The sequence below is a fragment of the Strix aluco genome, chromosome 7 (genome assembly GCF_031877795.1).
Source record: "Strix aluco isolate bStrAlu1 chromosome 7, bStrAlu1.hap1, whole genome shotgun sequence".
NCBI classification, from domain to species: domain Eukaryota; kingdom Metazoa; phylum Chordata; class Aves; order Strigiformes; family Strigidae; genus Strix; species Strix aluco.
Window position 1 is genome coordinate 22,284,165 of NC_133937.1, and position 24,668 is coordinate 22,308,832.

Sequence of the window (24,668 nt, forward strand, 5' to 3'; positions counted from 1 at the left end):
CTCAAAATGGCTAAACAGCTCAAAGAAATCAAAGACTGTATTTTGCCTCCTGCATTTGGCAGGAAAAAAGAATACTTCCTTCTCTTTGTAACACACCCCAAAATACTTAAGATTATAATCATCAGAAGGATTGGGATTTCTTTCTTTCAGCTGAATAGAAGCATGGCAAGAATTCCAGTTTTGTATTCTTTTAAGCCTCAGTTTTTGCTCTCAGGATGTGTCATGTTCTTACCACTGAAAAGAAGGGTTGCTCTTCTGTGATACCCAGAGAGCAGAGGGAGTAGTTAAGTATTAAGACTGCAGCATTTTGTACTTTTTATGAAGATGTTTATGAAAATTATTTCCTGTTATCAAAAAGATGCAGTGTCCAAAAGTGCTGTTCTCTTTATAAGTTCACATTGTTGGAAATACTAAGGGTTCTCTCTTCTCCTGGACAAACAGCCTCTGTAAGATCACACAACCCTCTAGACATAATGACAAAGACATTTTTGGATGATGATGCATTAAGTGTTCATTACACACACTCTACATTATTTTCATTTTCTCTGTTCCCATCACTTTCCTGAGAAGTTTATTAGCAATACAGGATAGAAGATTATAAGCTTTAAAATATTATCTAGCAAACATAAGAAGTCTATATGGATCTCTGGTGAATGAGGCATGGAAGACCTGCTGATCTCTTCATGCTTATTTTTTTCAGTGTGACTTCTGTGAGACTACATGACAATGTTTTATGTATAACTGTTCTAGCAACATGTAGGTGTTTTGTTCTATGATTCAGGATCCTGAAAGTTTTGATTCTATTCCTCTGAAATCTGCTTGATAGAATCATCTGTTTTGTAGAAACCCTGTTTATATTCCTTGCCAGGTCTTTGCATGTAACAATTAATTGATGTGGCTGTGAAGGACTAATGCTCCCTTTTATTAAGGGGCTGCTTAATGTTCTGTTCTCACACCAAAAATTTAATGAAAATTATTCAAAGTTCTCACAAATGTAATAATAACATTTCACCATGACTTTTTAAACTGCATTCTTCAATATTCTGTTTCTACAGAATTGAAAACTATTTAAAAATAATGTGATTCTAGAGAAAAAGTAAATGGTTCACTTTTGAAATAATATGACAATATTTTAATAAGAAATGTCTGAAACTCTGAAACTCAAATAAATGACACCTATGCAAAAGTAATCATACCTGTTCCTAATATGAACAGAGGAATGAATAAAATGAAACAGAATATAATTATAAAAGAATTACCATATTTATTTTCTATTAAAAACAGGCAGTACATCAAGGTTTAAAACATAATTATCAACATTATTGCACAGTTAGCCAACTAGTTTTGTTGATCAAACAATTTTACAACATCATTGTGCAATAATATGCTCTGGCAGATTAAACTCCACAAAATCCATGATGTGTACCTTTTCTGTTTACATCATAAATCATCCTACAACAGTAAGATAATTGTTCTGGCGTATGTATAAAACATCATACAGTAATACAATACGTGCTTTATGAAAGCTGGAAAGAAGGAAAGAAGAGAGAATGTCTCTTAATGCTTCCCTTATACCTTTGACTCAAACAAATTTAAGCAACAGATATTTACCCTCCTGTTTGCAGTCATTTAATATAGGCAGTTGCAAGTATACGTACAAATACACATATATTAAGAGGATTTGTTATAAATAGCTATTGCTTTTATAGGCAGCTTCAAATATACAATCTTCTGTATGTCTCTGAAAAATTAATGTCCCAGTTTAGTCTATAAAAAAATAAGAGTTCATCCACAGGTAAGTATCCTTAATTAGAATGTGACTCTGTGAATGTCCCGAAGAGTTTGTCCCAGTGGGTGAAGTAAGGAGCATAGTTTGATTTGAATTTCAGATGATGGAGATCATGATGTGGTGCTCCTCCATACAAACCAAAAGGCACAAGTCGGTGAGTTGACCATGGAAGGTCATATCCTGAATGGTCCTCCACTGACAACCAAATGTTTACAAGGAAGAAAATCATTTCTGTCAAAGGATGGCATCCGAGGAGCACTGGGTTGATAGCAGCAAAAAATCCCAGCGAGAGCAGTTCCCATACACTGGAATACTGTGTAGTAAGCGCAAACGTTGACACATGTTTGTGATGGACCTTGTGGAAGGTCTTGTAGAGCCAAGGCACCTTGTGGTGAAGCAAATGCCACAGGAAGTACTCAAAATCAAACAGAAACAGGCAAACTCCTACTTCCAGCAGGACCTCAGGCAGCTCTGGAGCTAGCACTGGGAGATTCATTGGTCTCCAGTACCAGTGCAGAAACGTCACCGGGAAGATCAAAACAACATGGTGATAAGCACTTTGAATAATGCAAGGCACCATCATTGAGAGAGTTGGATAGTTCTGTGGCTGGATTTTGTATTTTCTCAAGTTTGGTAGTCTAGTGCTTAAAAAGTCCAGTGCAATATATGGAAGACAGAAAGCCATGTATGCTGTGAAAGAAAACAGCACTGGAAAAAACGGGGACTTGATCAATGGCTCTTCTGCTGTGACAAAGTCCCAAAGAGACTGAAGGCACAACCTGTCCCGCTGTCTGTCCATCGGGTAGCTCAGCAGCACTCTCTCTGCCAGGCTGCAGTTCATGCTGCTTGCAGTCTGAGCGGTCTGTAAATCCTGCAAGCCTTTATCGAGCTGGCTCAAGGGAAAACTCCGCCCATCAAAAATCCTCCTTGCTTAGTAATACATAGCTTTAAAGAGGAAGTTCCCTTTCCTGTTATACAGAAGTGGTATAATGCATTACAATCTCAGATCAGAATTAGCTGGACAGGGTAATCACTGGAGCTCTACAAGAGATTTGCATGATAGGAAAAATAAGCAGAAATGCGAAACTCTAACACTGGAATTCAGAGAAAGACGGTAGGAACATTTTCCACTCCACTTAGTGCACACACTTGAAAAACTGCTGTCTCTTACTAATTTTAAATTGTGTCATCCTTTGTTATCCTTTTGCCTTTATAGGTAAGGAAATACAATCTACCATTGATGTTTTAATGTGACTGCTACCAAAGATGTACGTGTACCTAAACCCCAGGTCTGACCTGTGGACGTTTGGTGGGCAATTGATATGTGCGAACACACATTTTTCTTAATGATCCCTTGGGTATACAACAGGCTAAGTCAAAACCTTAAGGAGACCTACACTATGCTTCCAGTCTGAATGTGGTGGCTGTGACTTATCTCCATCTACTTTTAAGGTCATGTTGTCCTTTATGCTCCCGTACCTACTTGACAAGGCAAAATCCACCTGACTTGACTAGATGCAAAATTGAGCCAACAACTTTTGGAGAACAAAATATCCCCAATTTGCTGGGAAGAATATAAGGTAAAATCTTGTTACACTTCCAAACAGATACTTATTGACAAGTATTATTGCATGATTACAGTATTCGCTCCACATCTCAACAGGTCTTTGAGCAATATGATATGAAAATCATCCTTCACCCAAGTATCAAGCTAAGTATGCAATTAAAAGATCCACTGGTTAGACCTATGTCCTTTAAAGTATCTTCCTTTGGCCATAGGCAAGCACACAGCAGAGAGAAGCTAGCAGGCTTGACTCTCAACATTTCTAATTTGCTGAAAGTATTTTAGGGGTAAACAATGGAGGTTTTGATTTAACCACTGAGACATCACTTCTTCTGTGCTTTTAGAAAAAGACAAAGCTTTGAACATTTAGGGAAACAGAGCTTGCCATCAGCTTCCTATGAACTCACCTCTTTTGTAGGTACAGCGTTTGTTCTAATACTGGAAATGAGCTCAACTTCCTGATGACTTTATTAGCTTGTTCAGACCATTTTAGTTCTTTGCTGTTCAGAAAAGAAATCTGATGGAGGGAAATGGGAGATGGAATTTCCTTGCTTCTCAGTAATTAAGAACGATTAAATAGCAGTGACCTTTTCTGAACTATACATGGACTTCTCCTAATACTTCAGTTCGCTTTCAATCTCAACTGTTTTCAAGAGTTTTTGCTCTTAAGGATGTGCAGATTTCCTCTCTCCTTAGACTTCAAGGAGTTTATTGAAACAGTAACATTATCTGTGCTATTGTCCAGGCAACCAGAAGTTCTTTGTTGGAGACAGGTATGGTACAGCCTTGAAAGACTCTGCCCAGTGCATATACATTTTAGGAATAGATTCAGATTCTCTGCTGTTGTGAGACTGTTGTGTTGAACTCAGTTAAATCAGACTGTTGAATGCAGTGAAACTAAAACCCAGTGAGAAACACTAATTTAATGGATGAGGATCTACACCCAAGAGTTTAATTTCAATCTTCTGATTGTATTTTATCCTGACCTCCATTTCACAATAAGGACATGAAAAATGCATTTGTAACTCAATCACTGTCTGGGTCTGAAAATATTCTTGTGAGAGATGCTTTCTGTTGATTTATGTAGTTACAATCAGAAATTAAGCCTCCCAGATGGGATATATGATTCTCTATTTTATTTGAATTGTACAGGGATTAAATTTATTCTATAATGTATTCCAAATCTGCCTAAAGGGAGATTGACAGAATCTGCTCAGCTGCCCTAAAGACACTCCTCCAACTAATCCTGAATAGCCATGTGGAGTCTCAAGAAGTCTTAGAACCACTGCTGCCTATAAGCTAAAATTTGAAGAATAGGCATTTTGCCTGAAGATTAGGTCATAGAAAAATATTCTTCAATCCCTTAACGAAAAATAATGGAATTCTGCAGTCTTATTACTAGTATATCCTGCAACATGAAGCTCAAGCAAGGCACAAAGCGAGCAGAACTTACCTGGGAGCCTGACGCAGCCCCAAGCCAGGCTCAGCACACCACAGTGCCAGCCACGCAGCTGCCCACGTTTCGCGCCCCATCTGCAGGCGCTCTGGAGGATGGGGTCTGCTGGCAAGCCGTACTCCAGCTGGGTGCTGAGTCAGGCGAAGCAAGTGAGTATGCTCAGAAAAATTAATCCTCATGCATCAGAGAGGGCAAACCTGTATTCTCCAGAAAACAGAGTACAAGCTGTTTGTTTTAGTCACCAAAAAAGCACTTATCACATATTTCCGCTCCGCTAACATGTGTTTCTTTGTCAGCACAAGGCACAGTGTGAAGAAAAGACAAAGTATGCAACAAATCCTTTCTGTACTTAATTCAGCAATACAGCCCCAGCTTTTTTCACTCAACTTGCAATGTTGCCAAACTTTCCCATGTGTTACAAGACTCTAAACGGGTCTCTCAAAAATTCAAGACTCCTGCTACAGAGTTTAGGTTGAAGGGCACATAGTTTGGAATGAGGCCCCGCAAAGGGTCTTAAATAGATTCCACATGAGCACAAAATGCAAGCACCTACCTCAAGCAAGCTCCTCTGTTAGGTACAAGCTATAAGGTGAACAGCAAAACACTAAGTGGGTAGAAAAATGAGGAAAAGTTAGCAGGAGGGAAAACCAGGATCAACATACTGAAACTAATGTCACAGCAGCAGAGGCAAAATTTCCTTTTTTCTCCTCCTCTTCTCTCCCTCTTTATGGCAGGGTTATTGTTGTACCAGAGATAAGGCGACATCCCAGTGCATGCTGAGCCTTCTACCAGAAAAAGGGTCTGGGGAAAAGGGTTGGTAACTTGTTCAGGACAGCAGCAGGGAAGCAGGACAGCATCCAGAGCAAAGGCAGAGGGAGGCAGTCCCTTCCCTCGTTTCGAAAGCAACTGTTACCACGCTGCAGAAGTGCAATAAATCTGAGGTCCTCGCATCCTAACTCACCTCGCTCCCCGAGTGCCGGGGACCCGCTCAGCAGCTCCGCGCCCGCCCGCCGCTCCCGCGGCGCTGACCCAGCTCCCGGCGCTCCCGCCGCCGCGCCGCGGCCAACGGCGCCCCCCAGCGGACAGGCCCCGCCACGGCCCCTTCTGCTGTCGCGGCGGAGGGCACCGGGGAGCGGGGCTGGGCACCGGCGCCTCCTGCCAACGTAGAGGCTCCTTCTGCTTAGGTGGAACCGACGTTCAAGTCCGGGATCTGAATCCAAAGGGACGTGAGCCTCCGCTCCTCGCGGCCCCGGTAAGCAGCTTGAACCCTGAGCCCACACGCACGGCCGGTACTTGGGGATGAAGAACACACATTCCTCTTCAGTTTTGGTGAAAAACTTTAGGCTAAACATAAAATGCTTCTCTTAACAGAACACATTTTCTTAACCAAATTATTTTCATACCAACACTCCACCTCCCCAGCTAAGCTTCACCAAAAACCTCTCCAGCCAGCACAGAAAAAAAGCTTAACCAAAGATCTTTTTAATGAATTCCTAACAATGGCTGGGGATGGAAAGCTGCCAGCAAAGTAAATTGTTAATTCTCAAGCTTTACCTTATCAAGATCAGTTTTTAAAATAATAACCATCAGGAAAAGATCCTAAAATTCTTTCATTCATAATTCAGTAGTGAGAAATTGATTCTCATCCTCTACAGCTACACATATTCATCATTTCTGGAGGAGTCAGAACACAACTGACACTTTTCAGCTGAATAACCTCAGAAAATAAGACTTAAGCAATCATGTTACACGTGTGGCTACTGTCCACCCAACCTTTTTAATTTTTTGTTTCACTGATGATTTCAATGATTTTGTTCAGACAAAGTTATTTGAAAATAGGTTACTGGAGAAGAGAGGCCATTAGTAGCATGCTCGTGACGGACAATGCTGTAGCATGAGTTTGTATTTTATAAGACATCAAAGAAAGGAAGAAGACATAAATGCTTTAACTATAAGGAAAATCTTCCACCAAGAGCCACATTTTATTATATATCAGAAAACCTATTCAGCCATCAAGGTTTCTCATATCTTACTGATTAAAGCCATTTGTAACTTTTCATATTAAAGTATTTCATGCTTCCTTTTTTTTTTTTGTATGGTACATGCACCAAAAAGAGTAATTTATAGAAAACTGGTTATATCAAACGCCCTCTGTTATGCTAGCACACTTTTATATTATCCAAAGCTGACATTCAGCCAACCTTCAACATCATCTATATACATCTATAACAAAGATGTCTATAGAACAGGCACTAAGTACGTAAGATCTGCTTTGAAAAATGTACCATTCATCACTGCTCACTCTTATTAGACCAAGCTTCTCATGCTTCTCCTTGATGTTCAGGGTGCCTTATTTTGCACATTTCTTTCCACTGACACCTCTCCAAGTTTGTGGCACACAGTGCTTGTAACTTTAGCAAGCCAGGGAGAGCATGGCAGCTCACAATTCCCATAACCATCCCTGCTCCAGTGAAGCAGAGAAGCTCCATAATGACTTTTGTGTAAAGCTTCCAGTATTCCAGCTCTATTTCCAGGCACACAGAGGGTTCATCAGCCAACAAAGCTGGCAACACACAGGATTTAATAAACCCTGCTATCTTGACTACACATCTACTGCATTCAGAATGTACAGAAAGGTACAGCCTGAGCATATTTATTATTGAAGATGACAAAGGTCAAAAGCTGGGTCAAATATACTGCAGCAGATTAGTTCCCTGCGTTACTATGTTGTTAAATGCTATTTATGAGATTACCAGACAGTCCATTAAGCAATCCAATTACCCAAGGTTTAAGAAGCTTTCCACCATGACAGTGGTTTGAAAGGAGCCTCACCCAGAGGCTTAGAAAATGACTCTGTCTTGTGAGCAGTTATTTACAATTGGTATCTTACTTAAAAGTCTCAGAGAAGTCCCCCAAAACATGAATGGCCTTTTAGGCTTAGGAAAAGCCTCTTTCAGGACAAAAATAAAAAGGAAGCTTACTTGGTTATTCTACTTTTTTATTGTACTTGTTCTACGGATGAATAGTTGTGAAAAACAGACTCGGGTTTCTGGATTCTGTCACATGCATTCATGAAACAACAAGAAGTGAAACACAACACATTGCTCCAAACTTCAAGCAGGTCTCATGTTTATTGAAATATCTCAAGCTTAATAAACATGATGCACATGGCTCTTGCTGTATCACATACCCTCTCAAGCGCTAAGTTAGCCACTTTGGATTCCTACAGAAACTTCCTTTCAGCACAACAAGGTGAAGCAAACATGGCTGCTACAATATAAAGCAAATTTAGAGGTCCTGCTAAGAATTGCAACTGAAATACCATGAACCACTTTTTCCTTAAACAAGGCCTGAGGATTCCCTGAGTCTGAATTAGGAATAAAACAAACCAACCAAACAAACCCTTATTTATGGCTTATGCATCTTTTTTTTTTTCCTTTTTTTTTTTTTTTTTTATGAAAAAAAAGTTTGCCTCAGTTTAAAATGCACTATTTTCTATGCCATGTAGAAAAGGCTTTTTATCCTGTTGGCATTACCGACAGAAATCTGGATTGAATCCAAGCCTGGCACAGAATTTATCATCTGGACTGAGGCAACTGCCTCCAGAGATTGCTCATACATCTACAATTGGAACTTTTGTGCAATTCAGAGGAGCCAAAGTCCTCTGCATAGTCAATGCAAAGAGCAAGGCACCTATACTACAGACAATTACAGCTCCAAAGTCAGACCTCTGAAGCAGATGTGAATCCTCTCCCCCCATTAAATGGGGGCTTAGCCCCATTTTGAAGTGGAAACTGCGACAAATGGAAACTGCGGTTAATACTGCCAGGCTTCACCAGGGTGTTGAATAGTTCCTGAATACAATGGTGGTAAGCACCACATAAACAGCTAAGAAGTAAACAGATCTTCAAAGCAGCAGATGATTAAAGGGAAAAGTCCAAGCAAATTAAGTCACTCAAGCTACAGAATTAATGCTTTGGCTCTTCCCTCCTCAGTAGTATACTGGGGGAGCTTGTTTTCTAGTGGTCAGTGCAAAGAAAACAAAACACGAGTATGTTACAACATTCTCCTTGAAAGTCATAACCTATTGATAAAGCTAACTGAAAGTGGTATTTCTTTTAACCGCTTCTCTTGTTCCAGGAATCTGCAAGGGCAAATAACAATCCTTATCCGTAGCTGGTACATGAAACATGAAAGGCTTCAGGGACACAATTAAATCAAGAAAAACACAGCAATGAATCAGTCCTAAAGTAAGATATTTCAACTGACAGTGGTCATCTTCTCTGGCTTCATGACAGTTCTGTGTAATATTGAAAAAGAAAGTCATCTGATGTAGCTAGCTTGTATGTGATGGCTAAAATAATAACGCAGAAAAAAAATCACTAAGTGCTTTTTAAAGTACCAGCACCAAATGGGTCTCTGCAGTACAAGGAGTTCTTCTGAAACATACTCAGAAGTGGCAATGTACTGAGAAATGGCAGTGGTTTATGCACAGTGAAATACTTATTGTTTTAACTGTCAAGCACCTGAGGTGCTGAATGGACTAACTTGTCTTTCAGACATGTCACTAAATTTATATGCACATGACACACTACTTTTTGTGCAAAGTCACACTGCTGTTTTTTGAGTGCCACTGTGTGCAAAATCAGCAGGATACAATGAGAATTTCTGCAGGAGAGAGAAATAATACTGAGAAAAACAAACTGAATATGAATCCAATTCAGTAGTCATTGCTGGCATTTTAAAAGTGCATCATAAATAAACAATGTAGCATTATTGCCAGAAAAGCATATGTTCCGAAAAGACAAATTCCTGGTAAACTAATACTCTAAAATACCATGCCGGTTTAGAGATACTTCCTAATCATGTTAATTATTTCATTATACATGCGGTAAGGTGCATCAAGGCCCCAGATGAAATCCAAATGTTCCCATTCTGGAATGTTTTTGTGATAAACCAAGTTTGTGATCTGAGTGAGCAGCATAGCAACATCCTTTGGGTCTGCCAGCCAGTCCTGTCCACCAGTCCACGCTGCAGTTGGTACAGTCATTTCTTTTATTTTGTAGAAAGGGGGTGTAGACTGAGGAGGAGGAAAGTGAAAACAAAAGCATTAGAAAGAACAAGTCTTCAGCGTGACACTACACTGCAATGTAACATACTAGCAAATGCAAGAAGAATGTGTCAAATTCTCATTTTCTCTTCCTCTCTCAGGCAGAGATGGAGAATGAGTCCTGACTAAACAGAAAATGTAACTTCAAGAGTCCTGCAGTATTACAGCACACATGGCCATAAAGACGTGGTTTGAGGAGTTTGCAAGATAGCAGGGTAGCAGAAGTCTTAGAGAATGCATCCCATTCAAGTTATTTTTAAACCCTAATCAAATACTAAAAGTGATTGCTACTCTGAAAGTATGATACTGCAACCTTTCCCAGTCACTAAAGTGACAAGGGGCTAAATATTTTTAGTATTGCATATAGCATTTTAGAAACAAACATGCATGGAGATTAAACAGGCTGAAGATAAGCAATACACATAAACTGACAGTCTTTGCCTTATTGTGAGAAGTGCAGTGGGATCTCATGATGTAGGCAGGCAGGACCATTCTCAAAAAACAATATGCCATCACAACTTTGTATCCAAGCTTGGGCTCCATACTGACTTAGGACTACCTCAGAGCTCCATAGTCCTGTCTTTTTTTCGGAGAAGGCAGATCTTCAGTTGGTTACTGGGCAATGTGGCTCTCTGGGTGCTGTGTTTATGCTGCATGCTAGAGAAGCTCCTAAGGACTCTTTCTGTGACATTTAAGAATTATAACATATCCATAAAAGATGTTTACCTGGTTGTAGTGAGCCATATTTGCAGCCTTGCTTCCCCAGTCATAAGCTTTGAGTTCCCCAGTCTTCACAGCCTAGAAATAAACAAATATTCACAGATACAGAGAAAAACTGCAACAATTTTATTGCAGGAATAAAAAATATAGGTCACCTGGAGAACTGGCAAAGTCAACTGACACAAGAAACAGTGAAATGCCAAGTATTAACACAGACAAGTGCCACTGCTTTGCCCAGTGTCACAGGAGAGGGAAACATTAACGTTCAATACCATTAGACTTTGTTCATAGACTAGATCATAGCAACAGTAGGAAAGATTAAGGAAAACAGTTTAGTGCATCCAAAGCCAGGATGTAGCAGCTTCATGCCTACTTCTGAAATATTTATCTTGCTGTATATGAACACAGCATGAAGCTTTCTTAGAACATCTATTGTGTATGATTTACCACCTATTATTTTTCAGAAACATTAGTCTATATAAGGTCTGGAAAAAAAAAAAAAAGTCTCTTCAAGAGTTGACTGGGAAAGAAATCTGTGAACAGCTATGTACAGCAGAACACATTGCTTCTGAATAGATGACTAAGTCCAGTTACAAGATCACAAGTAGCACTGACCACTGCTTCCATGGCAAATATGTTCTTGTATTTGTCAGCCTGCTGAGCAAGCTTCAGGTACAATAGCATCACAGGCATGAAATAGTACACTGAGGTGAAATTCAGAATACACTAATAAAATTGAGAATTAAGCCAAACAGAATAGAACAGAACAGAAAGACTACTGCTTTTCACTGGCTAAAAATATAACTTGTAATCAAACCAGGGTTTGCTGAAAGGGGAACAAATATTTTTTACAGCATCTCTGAGTTAAGTTATTCCATTATATTGTTTGTTGGCCTGAAGTACTTATAGTTAGCCTGTCTTCAAAGAAATAGGAGAGAGGGGTGAGCCACCATCAGTCAGTTATCAAAGCAGCTGCAGTGAACAGTTGCTGTTCTGACAATTGGCAGTTCCAGAATTTCACTTGGGCTATGCTACAGATATATATTTTGGCATTTAATACCATTTAAATATCAGAGTCATCAGTATTCTACAAACAAGCTAGAGTCACAGACATTTTAGATTCTAGAAACTCTACCTGGCTCCAGTGGATCATGTTTTGTACAGATGTTCCCGCAGGGCAGTGTGTTGAATACACATCGACTCGGCTCTGCAACAAGATAATTAATGCAGTTTACTCCTCACAGTGCAACAATTATTGTTTCTTGACCAACTAACAGAAAATTTTCCATCCATCTTAAAACTGTTATAAACAAAAGTTAACTGAAGCCATATATACAGATGAGGTAAAAGGTTCAAATGTTTTGGGGATTACTTACAATTAACTGCAGAACTTTAAAGCTGAACTTTAACCTGATAATGATATCCCCTAAGCATTTTTTATATATTCAGAATATCTTTTAAAAAGTGCTAGTATTGTAAGAATTGGGAGCACATTAACTAATATTTAGATGGACCTCCAAAACTTTGCATTACTCTACATCTAAACTAGTAACTGTCAATCCGAAGTGATTCAGAATTTCATACACTTTGAGTTCAGAAGTACAAAATACCCAGGGGAAACTTAAATCCTGGCAGAAAAAAAAATATTATGCACCATTAAAACATAAAAAAAAAAATGCACTTTCACCTTGATATAAAATACAAGTATGTACATTTTTGCACACAGAATGGTGAAAAAAATAATGCTAATTCTACCTCACGCCAATAAAAAAATCCTCAGCCTTCATCCACCTGTAGGTAAACTGATACCAGCTTCTACTGATTTCAGGGAGTTAGAAACATTTTAAGAAGCATTATGAAAAAAGGCAGTCTCACACCAGTTGCTGTTCACTAGCTTTTGGATAACAAAAGAAGCCTGATGAACAAGTCAGAATCACAGAATCATTCAGGTTGGAAAAGACCCTTGGGATCATCGAGTCCAACCATCAGCCCTACTCTACAAAGTTCTCCCTTACACCATATCCACCAACATCTCATCTAAATGACCCTTAAACACATCCAGGGATGGTGACTCCACCACCTCCCTGGGCAGCCTATTCCACTGTCTGATCATTCTTTCTGTGAAAAATTTTTTCCTAATGTCCAGTCTGAACCTCCCCTGTTGCAGTTTAAAGCCATTCCCTCTTGTTCTATAGCTAATTACGTGTGAGAAGAGACCAGCACCAACCTCTCTACAAGGTCCTTTCAGGTCATTGTAGAGAGTGATGACGTCTCCCCTTAGCCTTCTCTTCTTCAAACTAAACAGTCCCAGCTCCTTCAATCGCTCCTCATAGGGTTTATTCTCCAGGTCCTTCACCAGCTTCATTGCCCTCCTCTGCACTCGCTCCAGCACCTCGATCTCTCTCTCGTATTGAGGTGCCCAAAACTGGACACAATACTCAAGGTGTGGCCTCACCAGTGCAGAGCACAGGGGGACTATCACCTCCCTACTTCTGCTGGTCACACTATTCCTAATACAAGCCAGGATGACGTTGGCTTTCTTGGCCACCTGGGCACACTGCTGGGTCATGTTCAGCTGCTTGTTAATTAGAACCCCCAGATCCTTTTCTTCCAGACAGCTCTCCAGCCACACCTCCCCAAGCCTGTAGCGATGCATGGGGTTGTTGTGGCCCAAGTGCAGGACCTGGCACTTGGCCTTGTTGAAGCTCATCCCATTAACGTTGGCCCACAGATCCAATCTATCCAAGTCTCTCTGTAGAGCCTCCCTATCTTCAGGCAGATCAATACTCCCACTTAACTTGGTGTCATCTGCGAATTTGCTGATGATACACTCTATGTCCTTATCAAGATCATCAATAAAGATGTTGAACAGAAATGGTCCCAACACCGAGCCCTGAGGAACACCACTTGTGACTGGCCACCAGCTGGATTTAGCTCCATTGACCACCACTCTCTGGGACCATCCAGCCAGCCAGTGCTTGACCCAGCAGACCGTACACTCATCCAGGCCATAAGCAGCCAGTTTTTCTGTGAGAATTCTGTGGGGAACTGTGTCGAATGCTTTTTGAAAATCCAGGTAGACAAAGTCCTTTGCAAGTTCTTTGGAACTAGAACCACAAATGAAGCCATCAGCAGGGTCAGAAACTGGTCCCAGAGAAAATAATTTCACACGTCCACTGAGACCAGAAAACTTCAACAGTTCTCTTGAAAATGATTGAAAACTGTATCTTTATTCCTCGCTTACTTGCAAAGGGAATTAAACACTTGCACCATCATATTAATCACTTCTCTTACCCATTTCCTCAACAGATCTAAAATAATGTATTTGAGCTTTCCAGTAACAATTTAAAAGGTTAATTCTATCCATCCAAGATAGGTAGCTACATCTATACCAAGGAAAGATATTCATCCAAACTCAGTATGATGAAGGCATTCAATTTTTTCTAATTACATGTAAACGACAATCAGAACAGTGATACATAGTCAATACTATGTTAAGACTTCACAATAACTCAGTTATTAAGTCTCCGAAACATACCATATTCAAGTTTCTCTCATTAAAACCACACAGAAGAAAGAATAAGTTGCCGCAAAGGTCATCAAGTATTCTGTGGGTGCAAACATGGGTAGCAAGCCACTTCAGCAAGTAATTCTGAGGGAGGAATTGTTTCTTTCCAAACATGTCCTACAAAATAACAGACACATAGGACAAACATGTAATTGCACAGAATTACTTGAGTTCAGTTTTTAAGCTACAACAGTCTTAATTACTTCCATTTGCACTGGTGACAGGTGTGTCATATGAAAGTGATTTATCTCCTTACCAACCTCATTTACAGTCCAATGGGAAGGTCATGGTTAGTGCTTCTGCTACAAATGCTGCAGTCCATTACCCCCACAAAAAAATACTGGGAACTGGGATCATCACTAAAGAATTCCAAACCTAACCTCAAATTCTAACCAGTTTTAAATTCAGTATTTTACAGGAGTACTACACAGTTTCTTGTGATCATAACTGTTTAAGGCTAAAATATTTAAGCCGCATCTGCTAATATTAAATGGCTTTGTACTTGCAGCTTCCCCTCCTCAAACCACATAAGAAAACCAAGTTGCATAAACTGTGGTGGCCACTTCCTCTTGATGAATATTTCTAAAATGTCCAAAAATCTGAAAATGGCCCACTGAGGACTTCCTTAAAAAGTGACACAGCTCTTTAAAGATGCAACTGACCCATGGGTTTGTGGCTGTCATGTACTTCTGCACTCCAGCCTTTTTTGCAAGTCATCATGAGAACCAAGTTCCTCAGCACAACACGAACATCTGCACAGGGCACTGATCAGCTGCTATCCTCATCAGACAAAGTTCATTACACAAGGAACAGGAGATCACAACTGTTAGTATCACTTTTATGTATCTGCCTTTTGAGCAGGGAACTAATAATGCAAAGAGACATGCATTAAATCTGTACAAGGTATGTTAGAGAAGGGTTTATCTCACAGAACAAACAGCTCTGTGTGGGAATCTCCATGGGTGGCGGAAAGAAAAGTGATGGTTAAAAGTGACACATAGCAGGGTGTTCACAATGTCTGACTTCAGGCACTTACTGCAGCCTGCTAGTCTGCCTACATTCCCTTTGATGTTAATGGGGAAAGGTAAACTCCTCCACAGGATGATTCACAGCACCTAAATAAAGCTGCTGCTCTTAATCACTCTGAAGGATCCTCTTCTAATAATAAATGGTTAATTGCAAAACAAATCTGTTAAAGTTCATGACACATGACAATTCAAAAGTATTCTGTGTAAAGCTATCATATGACTCTTCTAAAATAGACCAACTATTTAATTAATCATGTGATTTCTGTAGCATAAATTCTAGAAACATGTAAATGGATAATTATTTTATTCCACCTATTAAGTTGTAATTGTAAAATACTACTTTAAACTGATGCAAACTGTCTCATCAGACAGCAGTAAAGCCAGGGAAGCCACTTGCTTTACTTCCACAGCAATATTATGGAAAAACTGGCCCAGTATTCTTGTCAAACATGTTAATCTAATCATAGCTATTTATTAATATTCTCTGCTATGCTGTTTTCAGCTAGAAAAGGAGACACCTCATTTGGTTTAAAACATTTACTCTCAAATACAAACCTTGAGTAGCAGGTCAGGAAACACTCCCAATTTTGCCAGAGGGCTAGTGGCAAACTTGACTGTAGCTACTGGTGCCAAGGCAAAGAACATTTTGATTTTCTTAGCCAGCTGTGGCAAAGTTGAAAAAGCAATGAAAGCTGTAAATAATATGAGAATAATTAACCAACCTCACTGACACAAGTTAGATGAGAATTTTACCTGGCAGTGATTCTATAAAATCTAAGATATGTTGAGTGTGCACAAATATTTTTAGATTAATACTTTGATTGTTGTCTCTCGGCTCAGTTTAGATGTTTTAAATTAATCTAGTTACTATGGAAAACAAACTAAATTAGGCAAAACAGAAGGATTTGTTTTCTCCTGAAAAACAAGTTCATGCTAATTAACCCAGCACTCTTCCAGCGCTTTCTATCTGCAGGTCTAAAAGCACCCAAGCCAGGCCTTACCTACAGCAAAATACTCTGGAAATGGGAATCTTTATTCTACACGTCTGGTGACTCTAACTTCATTATGCACAATTCATCAATTCATTTTAATAGAAACTGTGCTGGTGGCTACCTGTGACTTCAATTTATCATTTCAACAGCTTCCCACTTTAAGTAAATACAGAAAGGTTAAGTCTTTTCTTTTTAATGTTGATGACTATTCCAGGAAGCAGCTAGAAGCCAGAAGCAGTAGATTTCAAAAGCCCTATTTTTTCATCATTAAACCATGTATGTGGAACTTGGTGTCATTTCAAACACAATATATTCTAACGAATGCATCTCTTCACATACCCACTGTGGTGCCCTGTGAATGGCCAACGTAAAATACTTGTTCCTGGCCAGTCTTCTCCAAAATAAAGTCCACTGAGGCTGGAATGTCATACTTAGCCATTTCATCAAAGCTACAAAGCAAAGATAGAGAGTCTGGTGTGTAAGTAAAGTTATCAGTGTGGAACAGCTGCAGAGCTTTACTGAACTACAAAGCAGTTGTTTGGACATAAAGAAAAGCTTGCTTTGGATGAAGCAGGTGATTGAGTCTTCACGCCAAGCACCGGTGAAAGCAATTAATGTTCTACTGACACGTATGAAGGCTGTCTCAGGCCACTATACTGACCATAAAACTCCCCTTTACTGACCCGATATGTGATAGCACACATAAGCAGAAAAAAAAAGATCTTGTACATTCACAGTGTGACTGAACTGAGATGATGGGCAAAGAGAGGAACATAAGCCTGCTTGCAAACAGCGTGTATCGTTTCTCTAGCAAGACGAGGATACCTGAAAACCCAGAATTCTTCTTGCTTCACTGTGAAGTGTGTGTGTTTCCTGGACCAGGTGTTCCCTCTGCTGTTTCCCAGCCACACATCATAGCCAGCATCTGCCAGCATAAAGCCGAGGCTGTTGTAATCCAAGTTTGTGATCCAATTGCTGGCATCTGCAAGCAAACCATGCTGCAGAAACACAGCAGGCCTTGGACCTGAAAAATAAAGCATTTATCACAGCTTCCTGATCATCTGGAATTGAATGCCTAAGAATAATTCAAGTGAGTTATTGAAAGTTTGTTTTAGGTTTGCACTTTGAATATTTGATTAAATATTCAAATATACTTCATCTACTAAAATTAGCAATTTCTGTAATATTCGTAGAGCCATGAGATCACATTTTCACAAACAGCTACTTTTTATCATTAAGAATTTTAAACTAGCAACTTGTTAGTTTCCCAGCTAGAGCAAAAGACTCATTGAAGTTCAAAACAGACAGCAAATGTGCAATAAGCAAACACGAGAAAAGTAGGAGCTACAAGAAAAATGCAGGTAGCCCTTACAACTGTTTCAAGCTCACAAATACTCAGCAAAGTGGCCCAAACACAGAGACAGCTAAACTACTTCTGACCCTTGCACTGCCCCTAAGGCTAGGGAAGGCATTCCTATATACGTGCTACTGAGATCTTTGTTTTCTGGTTAAGACAATGCCAAACTAGGGTGCTGAGCTGTGGAAATCTCTGCAACTGGCACTAATACTATCTCTATGCAATTCCCTTCCATTACCACAGCTCTGGCAGAACCTGGAGAGCAGTACAAGTAGCCAGCAAGGGAACCTGTGTTTCAAAGGACCTTCTCCCCTTGACTTAAGTAGTTAAAAGAACCACAGTCAAGATCCAGGTGGAATTTAGGAAGCCTCTCTCCTGACTTCCCCATCCTGAAAAGGGAAATGACATCTTTATGTGGAATACAGATTAAAAAAACCTGAAGGTTCCTGCTTCTACACAAAGAAAATAAGTTCACATATAATCCTTTAGGAAGAATATGACCTTCAGAAAATCCAGATCTGTCTCTGGATCTTGCAGTAGCACAGGTGTTTGGGGTTCTTCTGCTTTAATAACTGAAATTTGATAACATGGTAGGTTTAGCTCAATGTCAGAGATAACCCAGGAATTTACCTCCTCCAATGACACATCATTCTACTACAGTACTAATGCAATACTTCCTCCATTGATAATTTAGACTTGGATCTTTCGGCTGAAACAGCCAAATCACAACTGCTTCAGTCACCTACACCCTCCATTCCAGATCATGTCCATAAAAGTTTGCTGTGAGTTCCAAAATCCAAGTTAGCAATATTCCTCCCTCTTGGCAACCTTTATACCTGTGACAAGGAACTTTTTCAGTGCCTGCTTTTCCCCTTTTGTTAAGAAAACATGTTGTGGCATACTGTCCCTGCAACCAGAGCAAATCTCCAGCAGTGTCAAACTGGCTCTGGAGACAGCACAGTTCCACACAACTATTTACTCCGCTGCAGTAATACTTCATTGCCAAATGAAGTGTGCAGGATTTTCAAGCCTAACATTAGTTTTCAGTAATGGTCACTTCTAGCTTTGATACCTTCTTCCCTTTTACTAAACTCAGATCAACAAACTTCTGGTTTAACTGCTTTAATTCTGTTCCCCTATTAGCCTCCAATTTTTACCAGTTCCCTTTTCACTTTACCAAGCAGTCACCAGATCTGCACGAGTTGCACAATCATATGACAAACTGACTTGGACAATAATAATTTTATATCATCTCTGATCCCCCCCCAGAGGGGGGATAAGAAAGGTAAGAAAGGTACATCCTTAAACTACAATTTCCACTATGGAACACATTTTTCTCTTCACTGCACCCCCAAGAAGTTGAAGACAGACTTATTTCCATGCCCTTCTTACCTATGCTATGCAGTTTTTTTAGAATTTTAGTTAGTACTAAAACCAAAAATCACTGATGTTTTGCTTGTAGGTTCTCTGGACATTTCCCCCCCCCTTTTTTTTTTTAGCTGAAGAACTGTAGGTTTTGTTCCAAAACATCATGTGATACATAATTCCAAGGGATTCTATTCACATTATGCAGGTATTGCAAAAGAATTATGGCATATATACGTTAAGTCAGCAGTAACACATCATTGGTATCTTTCTGAGAAAAGATACCAAGTCTATAAAAACTTAAGATCAACATGAACTTTGGAATCTTCATTCTTCTAGGAGATCATACTTCCCCAAATGTGCTCAGTAATCCTTGTTTTTAAAATTAAAGCACTTTGCAAAACATGAACTTGGGGTCGAGGGTGTGGCAAAGGGAATGTGGAGAATTCCTGACCTGATGAAGGATTCAACAAAGTCAACAGGTACAAAGGCAGCTTGTCTTTTTCCTGTAGGCTTCTCTGAAATTCTTAAGTACAAAGACACCTGCCAGGTTTGACTGGCCTCATCCATGCACTGTTCTTTACACACCCACCTTGTGAGTGACAGTGGACAGTGTAAACATCCTAACTCATACAAACCCAACAGATAAGGTCGGGAAGACTGCTGCTTGGCTTTTGGCAGAGGAGAGGGTTTTTCCACAGGTCTTGTTCACACCCAGGGCTACAGAACAATCACTGATTTCTTTTGCGAGCTCCATGTTTTTACCTCTCATCCTAGGTTTTCTCAGTCCAAAGGGTTCTGAGGCAGTCCTTAGAATATGTACAGTTTCTATGCAAACTGGCTGCTGTTGCATGCATGCGATTGCCTGTAGGATCTTTTATAAGGGGTGGCCACAAGACTGATACCAAATTTGGCCACTGCTGTTCAAATACACTGTTAATTCCACATGCAGCGTACAAGGATAGCAAGTTAAAGGCTACGTGTCTCTCCTCTTCCACATACATTTGTCTCACTTTTAAAGCATTCCATCATTCAGTCCTTGCAAAAACCTCTGCCCATATTGTTCCCTTAAGTTTCAGCCTGCATTCCCCCTACCCTTTCTCTCCCCCATCTCCTCACCTGTACACCCCCTGCATCCCTTCCATGGTCTTCCACCAGCTTTCACAGTAATTCTTACAGCTTGTAACACTGCTGTGGTGGCACATGCTCCTCCCAATCCACCATCAAATCACATCCATAAAACAACTGGTCTGGGCTGACTGCTGTCAACTACCTGTTACGTATCCTAATTTGCGATATATTTTTAAATGTATTGTACTAAAGATGTTCTGAAGGGATTTTATCTTATATTGTTTTACTTATTTAAGCAGCTGTGTAAAATATGACACCCCAGCAGTATGCAGTATTGGTCTGGCTTGTACCTTACTGCAAAGGGATCTTCGGAGAGATTAAAATTAACGAATGGATTCTTATTTTATGCAGAAATCAGGCTGTAATTATTTTGTGAACATTCTAGTGGGAACTCTTGTAAAACGGTCAGGTATTTCTTACAAACTTATTTGTTATGAAGAAACATTTTTTAAAATGGGGTTTGAAATAACCCAGCAATGTTATGATCAATCTCTTTTCAAGAGACTTTATTACTTTAAAAAACCCAACAAAGCTCAACCCTCATTTTCTACTTCCTAGAAAATCCAGGCGTCTCAGTCCCTCAAAAAAAAAAAAAAAAAAAAAAAAAAAAATCAAACAATGAAGGGCTTGTATTAATGTCACAAAAATACAGGAAAATAGAGCTTTCTAACTCCTTCTCCCTTCCTTTACTCAAGTCACTCTACAAGTGCCTAATCTATTTTGGCCATAACATTTACCAGTAAAACATCCTAATTGCACAGGTCATACAGTCTTTAATCTTTTTCTGGATTATTACAGGAGCAAAAGTTTTATAAATCAAAGAGAGCCTTCTCATGACTTCCCATTTTTCCAAACAGACATAAATCTTACCTTTGCTCCTCTCATGGCTTTTTCTTCCATAAGGAATTCTGTTAATGGAAAGGATATACCCATCTTCTGTTGTCACTTCATACTCCTCACTAGGGTATCCCCTGAAGGTAATAATTTGACTCTGAAGGAAGAAAAGGAACCGCCTTGGAGTCAGACTGGCAGCCTCCTCAGTTCATTAACATGTGCAAAGTACTCTGGGTTCCTTCCAAAATCAGTGAGGTGAAAATAAAGGATGTGGTAGGAATGTGCCATACCACCCACCTATTTGATGCAGGCAGGTTTTCTTATGAGACTTAATCCAGTACAGAGTCAGGAACTAGCCAGAGCAGAAACCTTGTCCTAGGAATGTGGGAGGACTCCCTAGTCTGTCCCCTTCCACTGTCATATTAGTTACTCAACCGCTGCTTACAGTGAGAGACTGAAGTGTTGAGAAGGAGATTATGATAACAGGGCAAAACACTGAGACATGGATTTGGCAGGCAAAAATTGAAACTGCTGTCAAGGAAAGCAGTATCTTCTGGTAACAAACAAGTGAGGACAGCAAAAAGCCACTGGCACTAGAGTGGCATATGGAAGAAGAGGAAGAGTTCACCTCTCCTGAAGGGAAGGGCTTCTTTAAAAACATTCCAGGTTTATATCTGAACTTCATGCTGAATTCTCTGTTATACAGAAGACACAATCATGTTTAGGCAACGTGCTGAAATGAACCACAAACACAGCAGCTTTAATACACTAAGGTCCCACTCCTCACATGTGTGCTGCTGACACTGCCACCTCAGCTCATAGTTTCATGTGCCATTTCTTACTCACCTTTCTCCTCAAACCTTATGTCTGTTGCAGAGCTTTTAAGTGACTTTGCTGACAAGTCAAACAAGAAAATAATAATAAAAAACCCCACTTGTTTAACACTATAATTTCATTAACAGGTTTATCTCTCATCTCTTATGTCTCAGGCGCTGTTATTTTCATTTGATGCAACTCCATTAGGACAGAGAACTTGCTATTTAATTGGTTTTATGACACCAACCATGCCTTAAGAAAACATAAGAAATGGAAGACATGATCAGAGTTGTGTTCTTAAGCTGCTGGGCAAGGAGAAGGAGCATTTAATTAAACATGCTATTTCTTTTAAATATATCTTTAATCACCCACAGTGATATTATACATTCCAAAACGATTTTAAGGCTAAATTCCGTTCAAATGCTATTAGCCTTAGACTAAATGACTATTTTCAGTCCTCGAAATGATAGTTAGATGATACTGACAACTCAAGGACTTCTCTTCTTACAGACCTTAAGCATTTCTAGCTTAAAGTATCTTCTTGCACATGTGCAAAAATGGCACAGTTTAGATGGGGCAGAGGAAAGAGCAACTAATACCAGATACTAACAGCAAATATTTTCAGGAGTTGGCTATCGCAGCAGAAGGAGAATAAAGTCGAAAGAGTAAATACCAAATAGGAAGACAAGCAGTTGTGGGTAAGAAGATGGGAGCGCTGTGCTAGCAGCCCAAGTATGCTTCATAAACGTGCGCTTTTTTAGGAGTTTAGAAAGAGGGTCCTGACCCTAGCAAAAACCACAGGTCTGGATCAGAAAATATGCGAGAGATCAGCCACAGGCAAGAGGGGACCAAGAAGGGCCTGGAAGGAGGAGCAGAGAATGACCACGTCTAAGCAGCCGCGGGGTGACCGCCTGCAGCCTGCCGGAGCTTTTCCCGCGGCTGCGGAGGGCGGGAGGCACCCGGCTGGCGCCCGCGGAGCCGCGCAGGGACCGCCCGCCGCCCAGACCCCGCTCCGCGCCCCGCTCTGACCCCGCGAGAAACCCCGGGCACTCCGCCCTCCCTCCCCGCCACTCACGATGTTCATGTTCGTTTCGGGGTCCACATTCCTCCTCCCTCTAGCGAACGCGCCCGAGCCGGCGATGCTCTGCAGCAGGAAAGCGGCGACCACCAGGCCCCGCATCCCGGCCCTACGGGGAGGAGGCGGGAGGCCCCGGCCCACCGCAGCGAAGCAGAACCCGGCGCTGGGGTGGCGGCGAGCGGGGCCCCGCCGAGGCTTATGTGCCGCCTCCGCCGGGCGCGGCGACCGGCACGGGACCGCGTGACGGGGGCGGGGGCGGCCGCGGTGCTGCCGGCGGCGGGGAGGCAGCCGCGGGCCGGAGGCGGTGCCCAGCCCCGAGCGGCTGAGCCAGCGCGGCCGGCGCCGCCGGGCCGGGCGCGTCCCGCACCCTCCGCGCCTCCCGCTGCGGGAGCCTGCGGCCCGGCAGAGCCACCCGGCGGCGGGGCGGGACGGGCCGTCCTCCGCGCAGAGCTGCTGCCGCGCCGCGCCCGACCCGCGCCCCGCTCCGCCCGCCGCTCCCAGCGCGGAGCAGCGCGGCGCGGCGCGGCGGGAGGAGGGCGCTAGGCCGGCGGCGCCGCTCAGGCCATGCGGCGCGGCCTATCGGCGGCGGCGGCGGGGACCGCCCGACCCACCCCGCCCCGCCCGGCCCCGCGCAGCCCCCGGCCGCCGTCGCCTCCGCCTGCCGCCGGGCCTGGGGTGCGCGGCCTCGGGCTGCCTGAGCCGGCGTGACGCAGCGTTTCTCAAGTAATTCCTGTGTCGGTCCCCCCCCGCGCGCCCGGACTCCAGAAATCTTTCAGCCCCGAGAACGGCGCCCGTGATTTTTGCTTCCCAGCCCTCCTCGTCTTCTGCATCTGCTCCTCCTCTGAAGGCTCCAGACCCCTCACAGTGCCGCCCTGCGAGGACGCGTTTTATCCGCTGCCCTGATGCCGCCGCAGAGCCGGCAGCAGGCTCCAGGGAGAACGGCCGCAGCGGGGAGGGGGTGAGGCCTCGCCCGCCACGGCCTCTGCCCGCAGCGGGAGCCGCGCCGGTGCGCTGGACCGCCCGCGCCTCGGGAAGAGCTGCTGCTCTGCAAGGGCTGTAAAGCCTGGTCAGCAATCACGGCTATTCGTCCACAAATAGGTTGTCCATCCGTCATCTTTGAGCGCAGTCTAAATATATAAAAGCTAATACAAGTGGGCTTAAGTTACATGCAGGCACACAGTTCCTGCAGGGTTATAATCACTGCTTCTTGCAAACCTGTTTTATGTTCATGCTCTGAGGCAGCTAGTTGGCACTGCATTGCGTATCTATAATTGCCCAGAGAAGCGTGCCTGTGGTCAGGGGACGTGTGACCACGCTTCCAAAAACTTGGACCAAATTCAATCCTATAATATAAATATTCTTGTTACTAAGACCAGGCCCATAGCAATATCCTCAGAAGAATACGGAAACCTGATATAAAATACACAGTAGGAGAGCAGGAGTGTGTCAAGAACAGAGTGTTTCTGTTTATTTAGAAAACATTAAGATTTTAATTGAAAAATCACTGAAGTTTTCATAGCATCCCCTTGTTTTGATACATGGATACATCACTTGACACAAGTGACACTACGTGACCCTTTGCCTTCCTGGATCCTGTTTCTTAGGGTCATTTGGTTTTAAAGAACTTGGGTGGTAAAAATATTGCTCAGTGGTTCACTTGGGTTTTCTGTCAAATTACTTACAGGGTACTCTTCCCCCCTAGGGGAAAACCCGAGTTATAAAATGCAACAGCTGCTGCTGTCAAACATGGTATTATATGCTAAACAAGGCTAAATTGAATCCAACATAAAATAGGCTATTTAAAGTGATCCTGTCATTTACTATGGTATAGTTAATTTACATTATTTTAGTAATGAAAAC

At 41.7% G+C, this 24,668-nt stretch overlaps 2 protein-coding genes across 6 annotated transcripts; both read right to left on the reverse strand.

Moving 5' to 3' along the window:
- Positions 1 to 1,241: 1,241 nt before the first annotated feature.
- On the reverse strand, positions 1,242 to 5,971 carry CH25H (cholesterol 25-hydroxylase). Of its 4 annotated transcripts, none has more exons than XM_074830889.1 (2): positions 5,771 to 5,971; positions 1,242 to 5,006 (listed from the first exon to the last, which is right to left on the reverse strand). In XM_074830889.1, the coding sequence occupies exon 2, from the start codon at positions 2,628 to 2,630 to the stop codon at positions 1,806 to 1,808; it is 825 nt and encodes a 274-aa protein (XP_074686990.1). In that variant the 5' UTR covers positions 2,631 to 5,006; positions 5,771 to 5,971; the 3' UTR covers positions 1,242 to 1,805. The 4 variants fall into 4 exon arrangements, with proteins under 4 accessions (XP_074686990.1, XP_074686992.1, XP_074686991.1 ...); XM_074830891.1 differs by having other exon boundaries at positions 1,242 to 3,853; positions 4,807 to 5,971; XM_074830890.1 differs by having other exon boundaries at positions 1,242 to 3,870; positions 4,807 to 5,971.
- A 1,943-nt stretch (positions 5,972 to 7,914) lies between these two features.
- Positions 7,915 to 23,263, reverse strand: LOC141925947 (lysosomal acid lipase/cholesteryl ester hydrolase-like). 2 transcript variants are annotated; one of them, XM_074830893.1, is made up of 9 exons: positions 22,806 to 23,263; positions 20,951 to 21,071; positions 17,053 to 17,251; positions 16,567 to 16,676; positions 15,791 to 15,927; positions 14,178 to 14,324; positions 11,775 to 11,846; positions 10,646 to 10,717; positions 7,915 to 9,889 (listed from the first exon to the last, which is right to left on the reverse strand). In XM_074830893.1, the coding sequence occupies exons 1-9, from the start codon at positions 22,908 to 22,910 to the stop codon at positions 9,656 to 9,658; spliced, it is 1,197 nt and encodes a 398-aa protein (XP_074686994.1). In that variant the 5' UTR covers positions 22,911 to 23,263; the 3' UTR covers positions 7,915 to 9,655. The 2 variants fall into 2 exon arrangements, with proteins under 2 accessions (XP_074686994.1, XP_074686995.1); XM_074830894.1 differs by lacking the exon at positions 20,951 to 21,071 and having other exon boundaries at positions 22,806 to 22,893.
- Positions 23,264 to 24,668: the final 1,405 nt, after the last annotated feature.